This window comes from Papilio xuthus, unplaced genomic scaffold, assembly GCF_000836235.2.
Source record: "Papilio xuthus unplaced genomic scaffold, Pxut_1.1 DF825946.1, whole genome shotgun sequence".
In the NCBI taxonomy this organism is placed as follows: Eukaryota; Metazoa; Arthropoda; class Insecta; order Lepidoptera; family Papilionidae; genus Papilio; species Papilio xuthus.
This window is the reverse complement of record NW_013532703.1, coordinates 2,850,354-2,867,781: the sequence shown is the minus strand read 5'-3', so window position 1 is coordinate 2,867,781 and position 17,428 is coordinate 2,850,354. Positions and strand designations below refer to the sequence as shown.

The window sequence follows — 17,428 nt, the reverse complement described above, 5'->3', positions numbered from 1 at the left end:
TTATATATTTATAAAAACATAATGGACAAGTTATGGATGGAACTATTACTAAGCTCTATAAAATAGTCAATACACTTCATATTCAATTAAATCTTGTGACTAAATTTATATTTATTATAATCATATCGTCACGAAACACATATACGTAACTTATATATTAGATGTATATGTTTTTCGCTACAAGCGACAAGTGTTTCATCGGCCGCGTTGTAGGCGTCACCCCTAACTTAGAGTAGGCTCCGAGCCTCTCACTATACGTTACGTTCCGTATAGTGAGCGTTTTAGGGTGAATAAAATATTTTTTTCATCCAAATTTAATTATTTTTTCATCCAAATTTAATTACTTTTTTCATCGAATTTTTTTTTTCATCCAAATTTAATTACTTTTTCATCCAATTTTTTTTTCATCCAAATTTAATTTTTTTTTCATTCATAATTTTGGCTGCGGCTAACCGCTTCTCGGCTAATTGAATAATGCGTATAACTTCTAAAACAAAACATTTACGGTTAAAATTATTTCATTTATAGTTTTTATTACTTTTAATAATTAATGAGGACATTGGAATTAACAAAACATTATTATTAATTATTAAAAGAAAATAATGAGTTTCTATAAATAAATTATAAAATATTGAAAGTCAGTTAAATTTATAAAATATTTCAAGCTGTAAAAAACGTAGAAAATATGGTATTTACTTGTAAGAAAGTCACTGATGCAATGTAAAGCATATCACCTAATTTCAATTGTAAATACCGAAGCGGATCAACTCTTCAGCTAAATTTAATAAACCTTTATACAAGAATAAAATTATGTCACATTATAATTATAACGCTAACAAGAATGTAATGCAACATATCACACTTAATAAACTTATACTTAGGTGACTGGCAGAATCCGGTTCATCGGGTATTTCATTTTGCTTCATAACTCTGTTCATTTCATCTAATATTCTCTTCTCTTCTAGAGCTAGAGTAGTGGCATCATTGATAGCATGCATTAGAGCGTAGTTGGAGTACTGCGGAGCTGGAAGACGTAACTGGAGTTTATTGTTTGATAGCACGTATGCTCTTTGTCGACTCAAATTTTCGATGCGACCAGCTGTAAAATAAATATCTTATATAATATTACAATAAAATTTCATATAATATTACAAATATTATAACTGCGAAAGTTTAGATGGATAGACGGATGTTTGTTAGAAGTTATCACTCTGTATTGGCTAAATGGATCTCGTTTAATTATGGATGTGGTACATGGCCTGGAAGAACACATAGGCTACTATGTACTAATTAAGGCGCCAGTTAGTACATATATAAAAAAATGTTTGATATATAAAAAAATAAAAAAAAAACCTTATTGGTTATGATCTCTGATAGATTTTATTAGGTAATTTTCTACTGAACATGAATGTATTAAACATCTCACCATCTGGAAGATTGAGAGATTTCAAAGCCTTCTTCATAAGCGGGTCGTCGACTATTCGGTTGTAAGATTGCACGAATTCATGATACGTCTCAGTTTCTCTGTCTTTCTCGCACAAGCCTCTGAAGTCGTCAGTATCGATACTCCACACCATGATGCCGCCCAGGTTGTACTCCATGGCAGTTCTGAAACAATACGAATTAACTTTATCACGTACTTTATTAAAAATCTCTATCTTATTATTACTTCGGTTTGTTATTTTATTTTAATTACATCGCAAAAAATATTTCATCTTTCCGTTTCTTTTATAAGAGAAGGATGTAAAAGAGCAGCGGATCGAATATTTTATCCGACGTCCAATGACGCTACACCAGAGAAACTTCAGATACGATGCCCGCCTTTTAGGGAGATGTATGCTTTTTTCTTGAAGGCCACATCGTTTATATTGTTAACATAATATTTAGCAATGATATCAAGAGTGACCGCGGGTAAGAAAGTGTTTAATACTCTTACTACTGATTATTTTTTAAATTGAATTTACTCACTTGACTTTAATAGCTATGGATCTTGTATTGTCATAAGTAATTATTCGTTTGCCGTCGCGTAAGTACGGAGTGGCGGATTGATCGTGCCAATGGTGGGTCCATTTTGATGACTTATTCGTTATTTCCATACAAATCTGTAAATAATTAATTGTTTAAAATATTTAATTCTCATTGAGTAGCATTTAAACGGTTTAACACTTTATATGTTCCTTTTTCGTAATAGAAAAGAAGTGTTGTCAAAGAATTAAATTTGCTTCCCACATAGGAACGAATGTCTTACAGAAATCTGTAACCATAACATTCGTTATTAAGCTTTTATGTATTGCTGTGACAAGTTTTTGTTCTAATTACGTTATTAATGTCCAATGAAATTACGGAAATGGGTAGGAAAATAATGTCCTTGATTGTACATTACCTCGTTGTATCCCATGAAGCCAGCCTCCCTTGTATACGGTCCTTTGAAACCAGTTTGCATGACAGGCGTACGTCCAAATTCAATATCTTGTGCATCATCATTGAGTATAAAGGTACGGCCATACAATGGCACTCCGAGAACCATTTTGTAAGGACTGACACCGTTCTCTAACAAGTATTTAATAGTGTATTCCTGTAATTAGAAGAAAAAGTCCTTAAAAAAAATTTACTCAAAATCTTCCTCGTTTAAAGTAAAGCAGTAAAAGTATATTTTCATCATTGACCTTCCCTTGTCCCTTTTGAGGGTTGGCACAGTATGCATTTCTCTGCCATGTACCTCTATCAGCCGTAATATCTGAATTCACTCCCTTCTTATACATATTCTCTTACACAAAAACCCATGCATACTTTTTATAAAAAAAAATAACTTAAAATTACCTATTTTGTACATCAAAGTAACAAATTTTAATAAATACATTAAATTAGCACTATAGTCATAAAGTTCCGTTACCCACTAGATAAACACTAGCAAAGTAACTTAGTTCCAACTTACCACACTAAGTACATCGTCATCGCTAGTGCCTCTAAGCGGTGCGTTAGCTCCAACCACACCGTCCCATGTGCCGTGATAGTCGTAACACATCATGTGAATGAAATCAAGGTAACGACTTAATTTGTGCATATCGTATGCTGCGTCCATTGTTTCTTTGCCCGCACCGAGTGCTGCTGTCAGTAAGTAGCCTTTGGACTCGAAAGCTTCTTTCAATTCCTAAAAATTATTTAAGTTAAGAATGAAATATATTTAAATAAAGAAACGCTTTTCGATGTTGTGTTCATAAATAAATTAAGCAAGCTGTATATGATTTTAAAAATATCTCAAATCGCAGTAATACTCTGGGATTAAATACAACTCGATTGCCGCATCTCCTCTGTCAGATTGATAAAAACAAGTAGTTCTTTTTAAGGAAGTATTATAAGTTTGGTTTAGGTTACGCTAATATGGTTTTCTGAGACCAAAATCTCCATTTAAAATACACTGTGGTCTCCCTTATTGTTAAAGATGATGACAGGGATGATGATATGTTTTATACAGAGATATTTGTGTCAGAAACCCACGCTAAGCAGAGTTGACATACATTAATAACAATCGAGCCTTCTATTCTGGTGTCGAATTTAATAAATGTATACAAAAATGTGGTCTGGTCTACATTTATTGGCATATTGGATTTATTTTACCTTTACTAGTAACACAAAGTTTGCTCTATCAATAGACCTGCCGTCTCTCTTCGCCGGGTACTCCCAGTCCAAGTCGAGTCCATCAAATTTATATACGCTGGAATATAAAACAAATAACATCAGATATGCAAAATAAATAGCAATATTTGAGAATATTAATAACTTCATTTAATTTTAAATTACGAATTAAAGTGGGTTTGGAATTGATGTCTTCTGCCACAAAACACGTTTTTGTTCAGTAGTTCCTACCAAAATAACTTTGTTAGGACTGTCAGTATTTGTAAGGTTAATGTTAATCGATTTAGTTATGTTTTTTTAATTATTTTTCCAGTACATATCCAATATATATCCCTCTATGAGTATAGGAAAAAAGTATAACTAAATTACAGCTTACTCAAGAAAGACGAGAACACTCTTAATAAACTTGGCTCTATTCTCTACTGTTTCTGCCATTGTAGAGAACTTTCTAGAGCCCTCATTCCAGCCACCGATAGCAATGGTGACCTTGAGATGTGGGTAGCGTCTTTTCAGCGCCACAAGGCCTCGGTAGCCAGAACTGCCGTTGTTCTTTTCCAAGTCATGCCAAGTATCTATTATAGAAAAAAATCATAAAGGTATATTGTTCATAATTTGTTCCGAAGTAACAAAGCCAGTTACAAGTGGCATCAATTTTGTTTTTATATAGTTTGTTGATTCCTTACTTAAAAATTAGTTTACAAAAACACTTATTTATTTTTAGCTTTAGAATTGGCACGTCATAAACTAGAGTACAAGTGAGCTTTATGTGCCAACACAAGCGGCGTCCTGTACTATTAGTATACTAACCTAAACTCTTTATTCCCAACGTAGTCTCATCGAGTCCTGCGAAGGAGTAGACGATGTGTGTACATAGTGAGGGCTCCAGATGTTCCAGGTCGAACTGACCATCGCCCGGGCGGTATGTCGCCCACGTACCGATGTAGCAGACTACAACTTTACCATGCATTGGACCTGTAAATATAATAAAATATACCTCATTAACAAGCCGTACCAGAGGGACTATACCGCATCTGCATGTAGAACATGGGTTTACAATGCGGCAAGACATTAAGTAACAATTAATATAATCGTGGGATTACACTGCCAATAATGTGGATTTAAATATATTGTTACGTTTACTTTCGCAAAGCAAATAAGAGGGAAGACAGTATGTGAATATATTTCAGTGGAAGCCTATGGTACTTTGAAGGGTTTTTGGTTTTTAAGTATAAGTATTTGATGTAATTTTACGAGAAAGTTTTTGTACATACGAAAGTATGCCATACTTTACTTTTAAAGATGGCGTGACATTAATAACCGACATAAACAATTGTTTACAATCAGCCGAGTATAAAAAGATCACGAGCGTGAAATTGTAGAACTGTTTCCATAAGTACTGTTATTCTTTTAGCAGTTTATGTGGACAAAAATAACATATTGAAAAATGCCGCATAATATTTAGGTAAATTATGACACACTACTAGCTGTCGTCTGCGATTCCGTTCGCGCGAAATTAAACAAACTTAAAAGTATTTATATGTTCTTCCAGACTATGTTCTACATCTGTGCAAACTTTCATAAAGATCCGTTTAGTCGTTTCGGAGATACCTTCAAACAAACATCCATCCATCCTTCTAAACTTTCGCATTTATAATATTAGTAAAGTAATTAGTAACATTGTAATTATTTACCAATGCACGCTTTTTTGATTGACGCTATAAAAAATGTGCGGTCAGTTATTAACTTTAAAAAAATCATTAATTTAAATTAAACAAATCACAAATCTTAGGAAAATACCATCGCTTCATAAAGTTGTTTACATAAATTTGCGTATATCGGAACAAAAATAATTATTATACTGAGGGTACTTTGCAATTATGACATTGGAAAGTATTTGACGTAAATCACTCCCGTGACCTTGACTTTTGATAAATATTCGAAATCGGAATATGAACTTAAAAACTGCGTATTATTCCGTAAATTTAATATAATTGTAACGGCAAAGTAAACTTCAAAGTGTAGTGTTTTGTAAAAATAAACTTGGTTTCATTTGACGTGTCGTTTTATGTAAATGTAAAAATGCTTTTTATTTAGTTCCATTCGCGTATCACAAAAATGTTTTTGAAAATTAAGTGATGAACAATCTTCCTTGAATACAATTGTATAAGAAGATCACATCACGAATTAAAGGTAAGTTTTATTATTTGTTCTGTTAAGTTTTAGGTTATGTAAGCATGTAAACAAACTCATATGGCATTTTATACAGCCGTTAAAAGTCGTTAGAACCCGTTCACCTTGAATTTTAGATACGACTAAATATTCTACACGTAAATTTAGTAAAACTTACTATGTTGAAGATGTGAAAATCGACCATTTTTTTCGTATTTTAGAGGTTATATTAGTAATTGTATATTGTTTTAAAATTTATTTTTTATTTTGCGTTTTGATTCGAACTAAACTTATTAAATGTAATAATGCTCGAAGATAAGTCAGTAAATATTAGAAAGGTTTTTTATTCAAATTTATTGCAAAAAGAAACGTTTTACATGCGTTTTTTTATATATGAGAAGGAGGTAAACAAACGATGGGAACACCGAGGTGATCAATGACGCCAATATACATCTAGAGCTGCGGAGCTGCTGCTGAGCCTCTAGAGGCATAAAAAAATAAAGGAGCTGGACCAAAAAGACCTAGCTAGGCGTTGGAGGGTGGCGGTTGTGTTCCGAACGGAGATCCCGCCTCCCCCCTCGTAAGCATCGGTGGCGACCGCCGTGGGGTTTTATCGGTGCAAGCCCGACATAACCACCTTTGTCCCCGCAAGGATGGTATGCGAAAGGCATTTCCTCACGATAAAAAAAAGCTCTAGAGGCATTGCTATTCATTTAAAATTTATTATTTAATTAAGAATTGAAGCTTATAAGATATCTTTATAAATGCATAAACGTATCTTAAAAAAGTCAATTGAGGATAAACATTTATCAGACATGATTATACGATGATATTGATCATGATATGATTATCACAACCATCCTCAATAAATATCTTTTAAGAAATTCCAAGTGCTTTAAAATTATAAGTACTAGTACTTGAAATAAACAGAATTAATAAAAGAAACCGCGCCGTTTAAGTATCTTATATAAATTAACGAGTACTTAGGAATGTTAATTGATTTATGAATCCTAAATATTATTTATTACTTGACCAAAGAATATGAAAATTGATTAGCTGCTTATATTATAATATAGACATACATTTTATTTTTAATTTTGACTTTTTTAGATACAGGAATAAAATAGAGGTATGTTGTTAGTGTCATATTCCCTTCTATGCAAACAATGTTAATAATCGGTTTATTCCAATAGAAAATTTATTGCTATCTCTGCTATTTTCACAAAGTATAAAAAGGATGGCAATATTTTCACCATGTATACCATTTCATATCCATGATGAGTGCAGGCAGGTACGATGTATTTCAAAATTGAGGTGTGATGTGTAAGCAAGTCACGTACTAACATGGTAACGAACTTTGTCTCTGCGTTGTAACAGAGTTATTTTGTTATTGCGTCATTTTTGAATTTGACTAACTGCCATAGTCTTTTAATGATTATTTAAACAGTTTAGTGTAAATTATTTATAGTAATTCTTCACTTATTATCTCTTTTGGTCACCAACTTAATGCGAATATAAAAGTAGTTATATTAATAATTTTTATCTGTTTTTCACTGTTGATTATATTCAGGTTATTTTTAAATATTTCTCGCACCAACCAGTTCATTTTATTATTGGTATATTTTAACATTCAACTTTAAGAAATGTGCAACAAAAGTGTTTCAAGTTCGTTTTTGCAATGTTACTTTTTCTCACGAATGTCGCAAAACAATTCTAGTTTTAGTTCACTTCAGTGGATTGTTTTTGTTATATTGTTTGGTAGAAAATAATCAAATAGTATAGAACGCGCATAGTAGAAGTAACGTTCTATGTTTGCTCCTTAATTAAAAAAATTTAACCTGAAAAAATCTATCTATTTATAATATACTAGTTGTCGCCCGCGCCTCCGTCCGCGCGGAATTAAAAACACATAATTAGTTGACTATGTGTTCTTCAGCCGTTCTAAAGATACCTTCAAACAAACATCCATCCATCTAAACATTTGCATTTATAATATTAATAAGATTTACAAAATTGATGACACTCTAATTATTAATGAAAACCGTTACAATTTATTAATTATTAATAGAATTAATTAAGGCATATTATTGTTAAAGTTATAGCGTCATTAGTTTAACAATTCTGCAATTTTTATTAAAAAGAATTTAATGAATTTGTAAGTAACGATTTAATACCGTTATGGTATCATTTTTGTTATGTGTCGCTTTAAGTTGATTAAAATTTAAATAGTAGTTTTAATAGTTTTATTATTTCCATCTATATATGGACCTACATACATTGATTGTTCCTCTATAGTTTTAAATTCATTGAACCATATGCTTTGAATCACGAAATATCCTGTAAGAAAGGAGTTCAAAAAAAAAAGTTTTCTACACAGACTGTGCTTAGTTTTATCAAATAATCGTCTAATATTTTTGGCGTTACGATCTCCTTTTTTATTGCTTTTGCTAATTTTATCATAATTTTTCTCTTTTTAATGTCTCTTCTCCTTTGTTTCGATGTGTAAAAACTTTTTAATATACTTCTTGTTATTTTTAAATTCCTTAGCAAACATATCAGGAACCCTTGTGTCATGTAAATAGACTTATTTGTATGAAAGTTTTCCGTTCTTAATATAGCGTTGTTATGTATGTAATATGTAAAGGAACACAAAGAACGCTGTTGTGATCTACAAAGTGACGCACCTATGTTAATAATACTGTAGTTTTGAGCTTTTTAATGTTAAGATTTAATTTTATTATCGTGAATGAAATATTCGAACCAAAGTTTATTAAGTCCAATATATTGTACGAATTTGAAGACGAAAAACTTTAAATGCATTTTGTATTTACTGTATTTGAGATTATAAAAGTATCTAATTTAGCGTGGGTTTCTGAGACTGAAAACTCCGTTTAAAACATATTATTGTCTCTTTTTTTCAAAGCTAATGACAGGGATGACGATATTTTTATACAGATATTTTAATCTCAGGAACAAACCGTAAGTCGATCAAAATATTACGTGTTTGTAAGATATATTTTGTTCTTAGTCTTATTTGAAAGTTATTGCAAAAAATTAAGGTTGACATTGAGTTGATCACGATTATTTTAACAGGTAAATGAAACAGACAAATTTCAATAAATTTAACGTAGCATAAATAAGTTTTTTAAGCTTAAAACTCGTAGTCAGGAATTGATTATGGGGGCATTAAAATTGATATTTAAGAATAATAAATATAAAGCATCTGACCATACTATCTTGTTCGAGTTAATTGAAGTACATAATTGTCCTTGAAAAAATTCGATGCATATTTTGTCATACTTGAGAATTGAAGGATTTTAAAAACTAACAACACAATATCGATTTTACTATTATAGCAAAATGTATTTATAAAAATACGATTTATTGCGAGAGATAATTTAAATAAAGTTTTTTGTATTCTATTCAATATTGAACTGAAAGAATTGTGTTCTTCTAAGATCTATTCATAATACATAACCTTAGTGGACCGTTGCCGTTAGTTTTGAAATAGCTATTCTTCTATTTCACAACAGACGCCGAACATCTAGACAGTTAGGCACTTTCAACTTTCCATTAGGAAACAAAAAATGCCTAAGCATTGTTATGTTCATAATATATGTAATAGGATAGTATAAACATGCATACAAAATGCCTTTCACTTACCGCCCAAGGTCTGTCCATCCAAAACGGACACCATTCCAATTAGAAATGCAATCCATAATAATTTCACCATTATAATTAATTAAAAAAAACTGTCCACTATGATAGAAAATAGAATAAAAGAAAGTTTTAATTATAAAAACTATTATTTTAGAAATGTACGTCGCTTCGTCGCGACATTCTAAGCGACTGTGGTGTGGATGCTTGACATTTGTGTTGGCTCGTTTCGCTTGGGTACCGTTGCGCGATCACCACTCTAATATGCACTTTAATTACAACAATTAAGGTTTCAATTCCCTTACTGATAATTTATTAAGGTTGTTTAATCAGTCTGACTGGTGTGTTAATGTAAAATGAATCGTATGTGATTAGCTTAAGGTTTCAATTGATACTCATATCGATAAGAACAGGTTATATTATAGGAGATCCATGTCCATTTAATATTGAAAGTGATTTTTCCTGTTTGTAGGAGACGTTAAGGTCCAGTCTATATGACTCAACGAAATTATCAAAAATAAATCAACCAGAAATTATATTACTAAGCGTTCTGAGTAATAAAGGGGTGCTACACCTAATTTTCGAATAGTGCTTCTTTTGATAGATCCTACCGGCATCTTTCACGAGGGACTGCTTCTCATATTTGTGATAGCTGTTATCCGCGACTCAGTCCACGGGGAATAAAAACACTTAATTAGTAGCCTATGTGTTCTTCCAGACTATGTCCTCTGTCAATGCCAAATTTCGTCAAGATCTGTTGAGCCATTCCGGAGATACTTTCTAACAAACATCCCTCTATCCATTCATCTAAACTTTCGCATTTATAATATTAATAAGATAATAAAATATGTAGATATTTCGCTGCGTAAATTTGAAGGACAGAAACATCTGAAATTTGCTATACGAATCGTTTCTATTGTTTAGGAAAATAAGTAACTCAAAAGTCGCTAGTTGTTTAGTCGTTAGATAATAAATTATAAGACAAATCTTTAATATTTTTTTAATTATGTAACATTTCTATGACAACATAAGTCATAAATAAGTAGTATAAATTACAGGAGATCAAATTAGCGAAGTTTTAATATATTAAAAAAAAAGGAACAGTGGTATATAAGCATAGTCGTTCCTTTTATAGTAAAATCTAAAAAACAAATACAGGTACACAAAATGTATAGCTTTTATAATTCATGTACTTTAAAAGTGTAATTTTCTCTATTATAATTAAAATATTCTTATTATTACATTCTTATTATTAACATATCCAAATAATTAAAAAAATGTATATTTGCACTTTGACTTGTACCAATTCGTCATCTCACAGCCTATCTAAGTTCCAACTTAACATATAGTACTGTCAGTATAGTTTGTCATTTAATGTAATCTTAGGCTTCATACCAAATTGTTTTTTTTAAATATATTATAAGGTGACAAACGAGCAAGCGGCTTGAACGCGTAATAGCGAAGCAATCGCTGCCCATATATATCCGCAATTGCAAATACGTTGCCAAATCTGTTCAATGGACGACCTTGTGTAATGAATTGTATTTAATTAGTAGTTATGCTAATGACCCATAACTGTAACACTCATTTTACAATATAATGCACACCGTCAAAGTATTAGGACCATTTCATTGCAGCCTAAAGAACTTGTCTAATTTTGAATATATTTTTATTATCAAATGTCGCTTTAGTTCGAATTAAAAGTCGATGTAGTTGATAGATGGTGATATAACGCCTTTGATCCAACCCGCGGTGACCTTGACATTGTGGTAGATGCCGGGCTGATGGTCAACACCGCACCCAAATCCCGCTGATGTGATTCCAACTAGGTAGTAACGACCGCCGTCTAAAACTATAAGCGGTCCTCCGGAATCACCTGAAAGGGACAAAAGCTAATAAGTTCTAAATATCTATGCCTCTATATTAAAAAAATCTACGAGATACTATTTGACTTGTGAACTTGGTGTAACATAGCCCAATACAACGAGCATTCTTGATTTTTACATTACATTGCCTCCTCGCTTGGCATTTCATAGCGACATGCAAATGACGAACGCGGCAATGAACGACTACAAAACAAGATAATAACTTCGTAGCCTGTGTAATATTGTACGTTACCTAAGCAAGCGTCCTGATGTCCGTCTGAATGTCCGGCGCATATCATCTCTGAGTGAATCTCAACGGATATCTGTTTGCTTTGGTGCCAGTTGATACACTGCTCTTTGCCTGTTAAAAATAAGATTTTTTTTATTAATGAAGAACGAGCACTACCACAATTCAACCTAACATGAAGTGGTAATGAGGTCAACATATTTTACGAGGTAGTTTTATTTACTAAGTGCTTATTTGCTTCATTCTAGACATTCTTTTTACTTTTTTATATTATACCTTGAATTAATTAGATGCTGCCATTGTTGTCATTTCAAATTCGAATCTTTAATTCCTTAAATTGTTGTATTATTTTCTTAGTCCTTTTTGTCGGACGTTTGTAAAACAATTGAAGTTTGGTTTACTTACTAAGAATAGGGACGGTTGCAGACCGCAATAGGTTTGTCCCGGTGTGACCATTACTAGCGTCAGTCTTGCCCCAACCGGCGATCACACCGGACTTGCCGCGTAACTCCAGGTCCAGCTCCGGCAGACAGATGGGCAGGATATGCCCCGTGTAGGTAATAGGTCGGGATAGCTTTAATAAAGCTATATCGTATCGATCCGGTTGTGTCATACGAAATTGAAATAGAGGATGAAGAATTTTTTGGATCACTCTAAAAAACGAAAGAGTCTGTTAGTATATTTGGTGCTCTCATAAATAAAATATGTAATGAGATCAAAGATATTTATTTTATTAAGGTCAATTTGGCAACAACTTTTTTATCTTGAGGACTGATGTCAATAATTCATTTAAACCTCTACCGCTCCGTTCGATACCTAAACTTAGTCTTTTTAGTTGTCGTAATCTGAGATAGCATGATAGTTATATTTACCCAAGTTTCCTTGCTGTGTGCGCGCCCGCCGCTGTGTCTAACGCCCCGAGCCACACCGCAATATCTCTCGGTCTGGCACGGGACACGCAGTGCGCTGCCGTCGCAACAAACCATCGGGAAACTAACAATAAATAAATATTTGTGTATATTCACTTTTTGATATTTTTGTATTTAACGGGTCTCATTAAAAAATTACCTAGAACACCACCACACTGGAACTCTGATATTCTTACATGCGCCTGCCAGGGAAATTCGGCAAACCTCGCCTCCCTGCCACCTATGATCCTCTTTTGTAGTATTCTACTTGCTGATAGTCCACAATCGCTCTGAAAATAATTAAAACAAACATTAGCGCGTAAGTATCACAGATGCGTCGTTTTTGATATTGGTCCTTCAATATGGCAGGAGTTCATTTCACACATTTTGATCCGTAGGATCGTTATTACGTGGTCCATTGTGCATGTCTGCGATATTAATTGCTTTCTCGACTGTTTCGCTTCTGCGTTGTTACAAAGAGTCTCTCACCTGTGTTGTGTCATCGTCAGCTCGTCTCCTAAAAACGTTAGTGGCCACAGCGTGTCTGTGCGGCACAAGCCGGAGTGTCGGTGGTGCCACTTTGTACTTCCACTCTGATGACGGTATGCTGTGAACCGAGCAGTTATCACATTAAAAAGATGCTACAAGACACTTGTTGCATATTATATTCACTTAGGCTCACGTCTTACTTGAACTCGTCTTTTCAGATCGTCATTACATGAATATATCTTTAAAAAAAGTTATAAACGAGAATAATTTGTAGAAAGAATCAAAGCACATTGAGAAAATGTACCTATGTTTCTTTGTAACTACTTCAAATAAACGTAAAAAATAATTGACTAACAGAAAGCTTTTGGAGGGAGATATTAATTTATTACATATAGAGTACATGCAGTGTAAACCTACATATTATCAAAGCCGTCATTTCTAACATTGTCTGGAGGTCCACAGCATGTGAGCAGCCAACTGCCACCGCATCCTCTAAGCCTAGTGCCTCCCTTTAGCCAGCAGCTCAGTGACAACGAGCAAGGCTTTACTTCAGATCCTATGCTGCATGTAGTCGGGTAACCGAAGAACGTCGCAAGCACTCGACTTGTTAGAGCTGTAACTTTAAAGAATCAACTTAAGTTAATGATAGTGAACCGCTTTTGTAAATGACATCAGTAGAATGACACATTAAAGCAGTGGTTCCCAAACTTATTTTGTCTACTGCCCACTTTGAGATTAAACATTTTTTTAGCGCCCCTATATTTTCACATATTTAAAAACCACTATCACTTCAAATTAAATTAATTAATTATTGTGACGTATATATGTATATTAACGGAGAATTCTAAACGAAACTTTTACTATAACCCGCAACTTGAGACCTGCAGCGCCCACAAGGGGGCTTTATCGCCCATTTTGGGAAAGACTGCATTAAAGTATCATATACTAAACTTTACCACACTCAGAGCCATTAAGCAGCTACTTAAGCAGAATTCATATCTATACTAAGGTGGAAACCTCAACTTTACTACTAAGAGTGCGGCAGTAAATGAGATTTTTATTTTAGCAACTTTTTAAGGTCCCAACATTTTATTTTTGTTTTTATAAGCCATTATTAATTATCGAATTGCGAGTTTTATACAAATTATTACCTTCTACAGCCCGTGTTTGTCCGGCTACATTTAAGATCATTAGTGGAATTAGAACTTTTGTATTCAGCCGCCATTTTGTCAATCTTCTTTGCCGCCATCTTGTGAATTTGGTATATTTGGATTTGCGAAGATGTGGTACTCTATTAAATGCTTTGTAGACTACTGAATTTTTTCTCGATATCCATTGTTTATTTGTGATTGTATTCACCCTTGACATGGCGCTTTTATGACACCGTATTGTTCGGACATATCGCAAGTTGGTTTTTAACTAGGCTTATTAAGAAGTGAGTCTGAAAAAAGAATTAAAATGGAATTAGAATAATTTCATTTATTTAAATTGTACACAAATTCCAACGAAGAGTAACTAAGTATGTCTTAGTATTTCATCTTTAATAGCTAGCTTTTGCCCGCGACTTTATCCGCATGGAATTAATAATGAAACTTGATAATTAGCTTATGTGTTCCAGACTGTGCCAAATTACATTGGGCCGTTCTGCAGATACTTCTAACAAACATCCATCCAAACATACAAAAGTGCCAAAGAATTGCTGATATTTGTTACTTTTTTAGCAAATTAACTACAATATTTAAAAATAAATCACTGGCAAATCAGCACACTGTTTTATGTATTAAAAATAAAACAGTTTTCTTAAGAATACATTAATAACTTTTTAATCATAACTTTCAATTAGCAATTTAATTTCTATATTGTCGTTTATTAAAGTATTTTAATACACCACTATGGCCCAGTAGCGCGGTGACGCGTACAGCGCTTTCCCCGGTTAATTGTTGCATTGGAGGCGCTACAGCCTTTATTACTGTCAGACTTGACCGATGAGAGCCAGTGAGAGTTGAGAATACAATGCTTACAAAAGACAAAGGGAAGCTTACGCGTACTAACCGTTTCATTACGAAAGACAAAGAGATATAACGAAGCGTTAATAAACAGTAGTTTCATCTACAAATATTAGTGAATTTAATATGACAGCGAACCAGAAAGACTCTACTCTATGGTATAGTAGTTTACAAATGGAATACCACCAGTAGTCTAAAAACCTCTTGCCCTATCTTGTTAAAATTGCTACAGCAATGAAAAGAACATATACGTGAATTATATTGCACATATGCACGAAAAACTTTATAATGCGTTTCCACTGCCTTGTATAGAAATATTTGTACAATAGTTTAATTTTAGGACTGTTTTAAATGTGCAAAAGGTAGTACAACAGTAAGTAATGTAACCAGAACTGACACGCTCAAGCGTATGCAAATTCTTTTAGAATTCCATTTTTAAAGAGATAAGTAAAAGTGAACGAACAATAACGTATTGTGTACAGTTTGAAATGATAAACAATGCAACAAAATAACTAAGCTTTATACAAAGCATTGGAAATGACTAACCACTTTCAATTTCGATGCATTTTTTATTCAAGTAGGTCAAACAGAAAGCGCTTTATATTTGTTTAAGCTCAATTTTTACCCATTCATTCCTTTTGTTGTTAAAAACGAGTTCAAAGGAAACTTTGTATTTCTTTTTTAAAAGGAAAAGCGTAGTGAATCATGTTTATGCGAATAGCACAAAAAGATAGTCAAGTTTAAAAACAAAATACGTCTTATATATTCACGCGTTTTAATGTTAAAAAATAAGGTTAGTAATTTAAACTATTAACCAACGTTTTTGGATCTATAAAGTATTCTTTTAACTACATTCGAAGCTTTTATCATATTATTATATTTCCTGAAGAGTTATATTTTCTGCCCCAGAACGTGTAAAATTTTAAAAAAATGCCATTTATTTTTTTTAATACCCAGAGGGGAATATTTATTTTTATTATTTTGGTGACCCTTGTGACCACCCCTATCATCCCTCTTCCTATGTACGTAACCTTTTGGGACACCCTGTATATACAGATTAAATTACGTCGTCAGTGACTACTGTGTTAGAGGTGACTAGGCCTTAGTCAACCACGCTGGCTCAGAGCAAACTTTACCCATACTAAAGAATTTACTCGCAGACATGTTGCAGGCTGCACTATGTTTTTGTTTACCGTAAGAACGTCGGATAAATATAAATACAAAATTCGAAAATCTGTTGATTACAAGTGCGGAGCACTACCACTGAGTCACTGACTTTTCCAGCTTTTGGGTACACTACAGAGAATAATTAGATATTAAGATATATATAATTAAAATAAGCTTTCATGTATTTGTTTTATCTTCATCGCATCGATAACAAATTAGGCACAGTGTCAAGGAAAGTTATTAGGTATAACTGGGTCGGCTCTACCATCTTCCTACATTTCTCTGCGCCTAACCCGATCGAATCGATCGAAACAGGCTTTTTAGGACCACACTATAGCATACTTACTTGTTGACAAGATCAGCCCCTTTCACTTTTAGATCTAGAAACACTTTCACTCCGGCAAAACTCGCAAGAAACAAATCATGCAATTATTTTCTTATTAAAATGTCATATAGATCGTTTGATATATCTTTCACATGGAAATAAATTAAAATATTCGTTGACAAATAATTAATTAAATAAAACGAATTTGAATTTCTAATTATAACTGAACTGGAACAATTTGATTTTAATTTATTGAGTTGCCGCGAAATGTGAACGTTCGTGAATGTATTTATGGGCACGTCCGTTTCTCACGGCGTTCAGAGATTGACTGTCACTGGATTTCTCAAAACCAGTCGCTATAAAGTTGGTTTCACATCGATGCGCTATCATGATTATTATAGCAACACCTTGATACTTATAAATACTATATTACATCTAAAGGCTTCTATGCGTATCGGATATTAGGTGGGTAATTCAGTGTATTTGTCAACTTTTATTAATATATAATATAATATCAATTAGCCTATATTTTCTTCCAGACTATGTTCTAAATATATGCCAAATTTCATCGAGATTCATTCAGTCGTCCTGGATAAATTGAAACAAACATCCATTCATCTTAACATTCGCATTTATCATATTATTAAGATTTGAATACACTGCATATTAAGGAAAAGCATTATTCAAGATTTACTTGGAGGTAGGTCTATTGAGCCGTAGCATAAATTTCCTTTCTAGTGATCAGAAAAAATAAATTTATATGGTATTTTATTTTTTGATTTATAACAATTTACTAATAATTTGTTTGCTAGTTTTATAAGACTGTGTGTACCAATCTTTATATAAAGCAGACAGCCTCCGGAGCGGAAAGTTGCAGATAGTTCTGTTTGGATTTTTTTTAATTGCAATATTTTTTTCTCTTCAGATACGTAACGAGAGATGTATTAATATGATTAGTA

At 32.9% G+C, this 17,428-nt stretch overlaps 2 protein-coding genes across 3 annotated transcripts; both read right to left on the bottom strand.

Moving 5' to 3' along the window:
- Positions 1-141: 141 nt before the first annotated feature.
- On the bottom strand, positions 142-9,645 carry LOC106124346 (probable chitinase 2). Its single transcript, XM_013320906.1, has 9 exons — positions 9,469-9,645; positions 4,444-4,608; positions 4,013-4,208; positions 3,619-3,715; positions 2,936-3,151; positions 2,384-2,575; positions 1,969-2,102; positions 1,427-1,608; positions 142-1,099 (listed from the first exon to the last, which is right to left on the bottom strand). The coding sequence occupies exons 1-9, from the start codon at positions 9,536-9,538 to the stop codon at positions 825-827; spliced, it is 1,527 nt and encodes a 508-aa protein (XP_013176360.1). The 5' UTR covers positions 9,539-9,645; the 3' UTR covers positions 142-824.
- A 1,065-nt stretch (positions 9,646-10,710) lies between these two features.
- Positions 10,711-16,766, bottom strand: LOC106124348 (transmembrane protease serine 12). Of its 2 annotated transcripts, none has more exons than XM_013320910.1 (9): positions 16,491-16,766; positions 14,123-14,412; positions 13,389-13,590; positions 12,972-13,089; positions 12,643-12,772; positions 12,447-12,567; positions 11,980-12,227; positions 11,581-11,688; positions 10,711-11,338 (listed from the first exon to the last, which is right to left on the bottom strand). In XM_013320910.1, the coding sequence occupies exons 2-9, from the start codon at positions 14,337-14,339 to the stop codon at positions 11,160-11,162; spliced, it is 1,323 nt and encodes a 440-aa protein (XP_013176364.1). In that variant the 5' UTR covers positions 14,340-14,412; positions 16,491-16,766; the 3' UTR covers positions 10,711-11,159. The 2 variants fall into 2 exon arrangements, with proteins under 2 accessions (XP_013176364.1, XP_013176365.1); XM_013320911.1 differs by having other exon boundaries at positions 13,389-13,584.
- Positions 16,767-17,428: the final 662 nt, after the last annotated feature.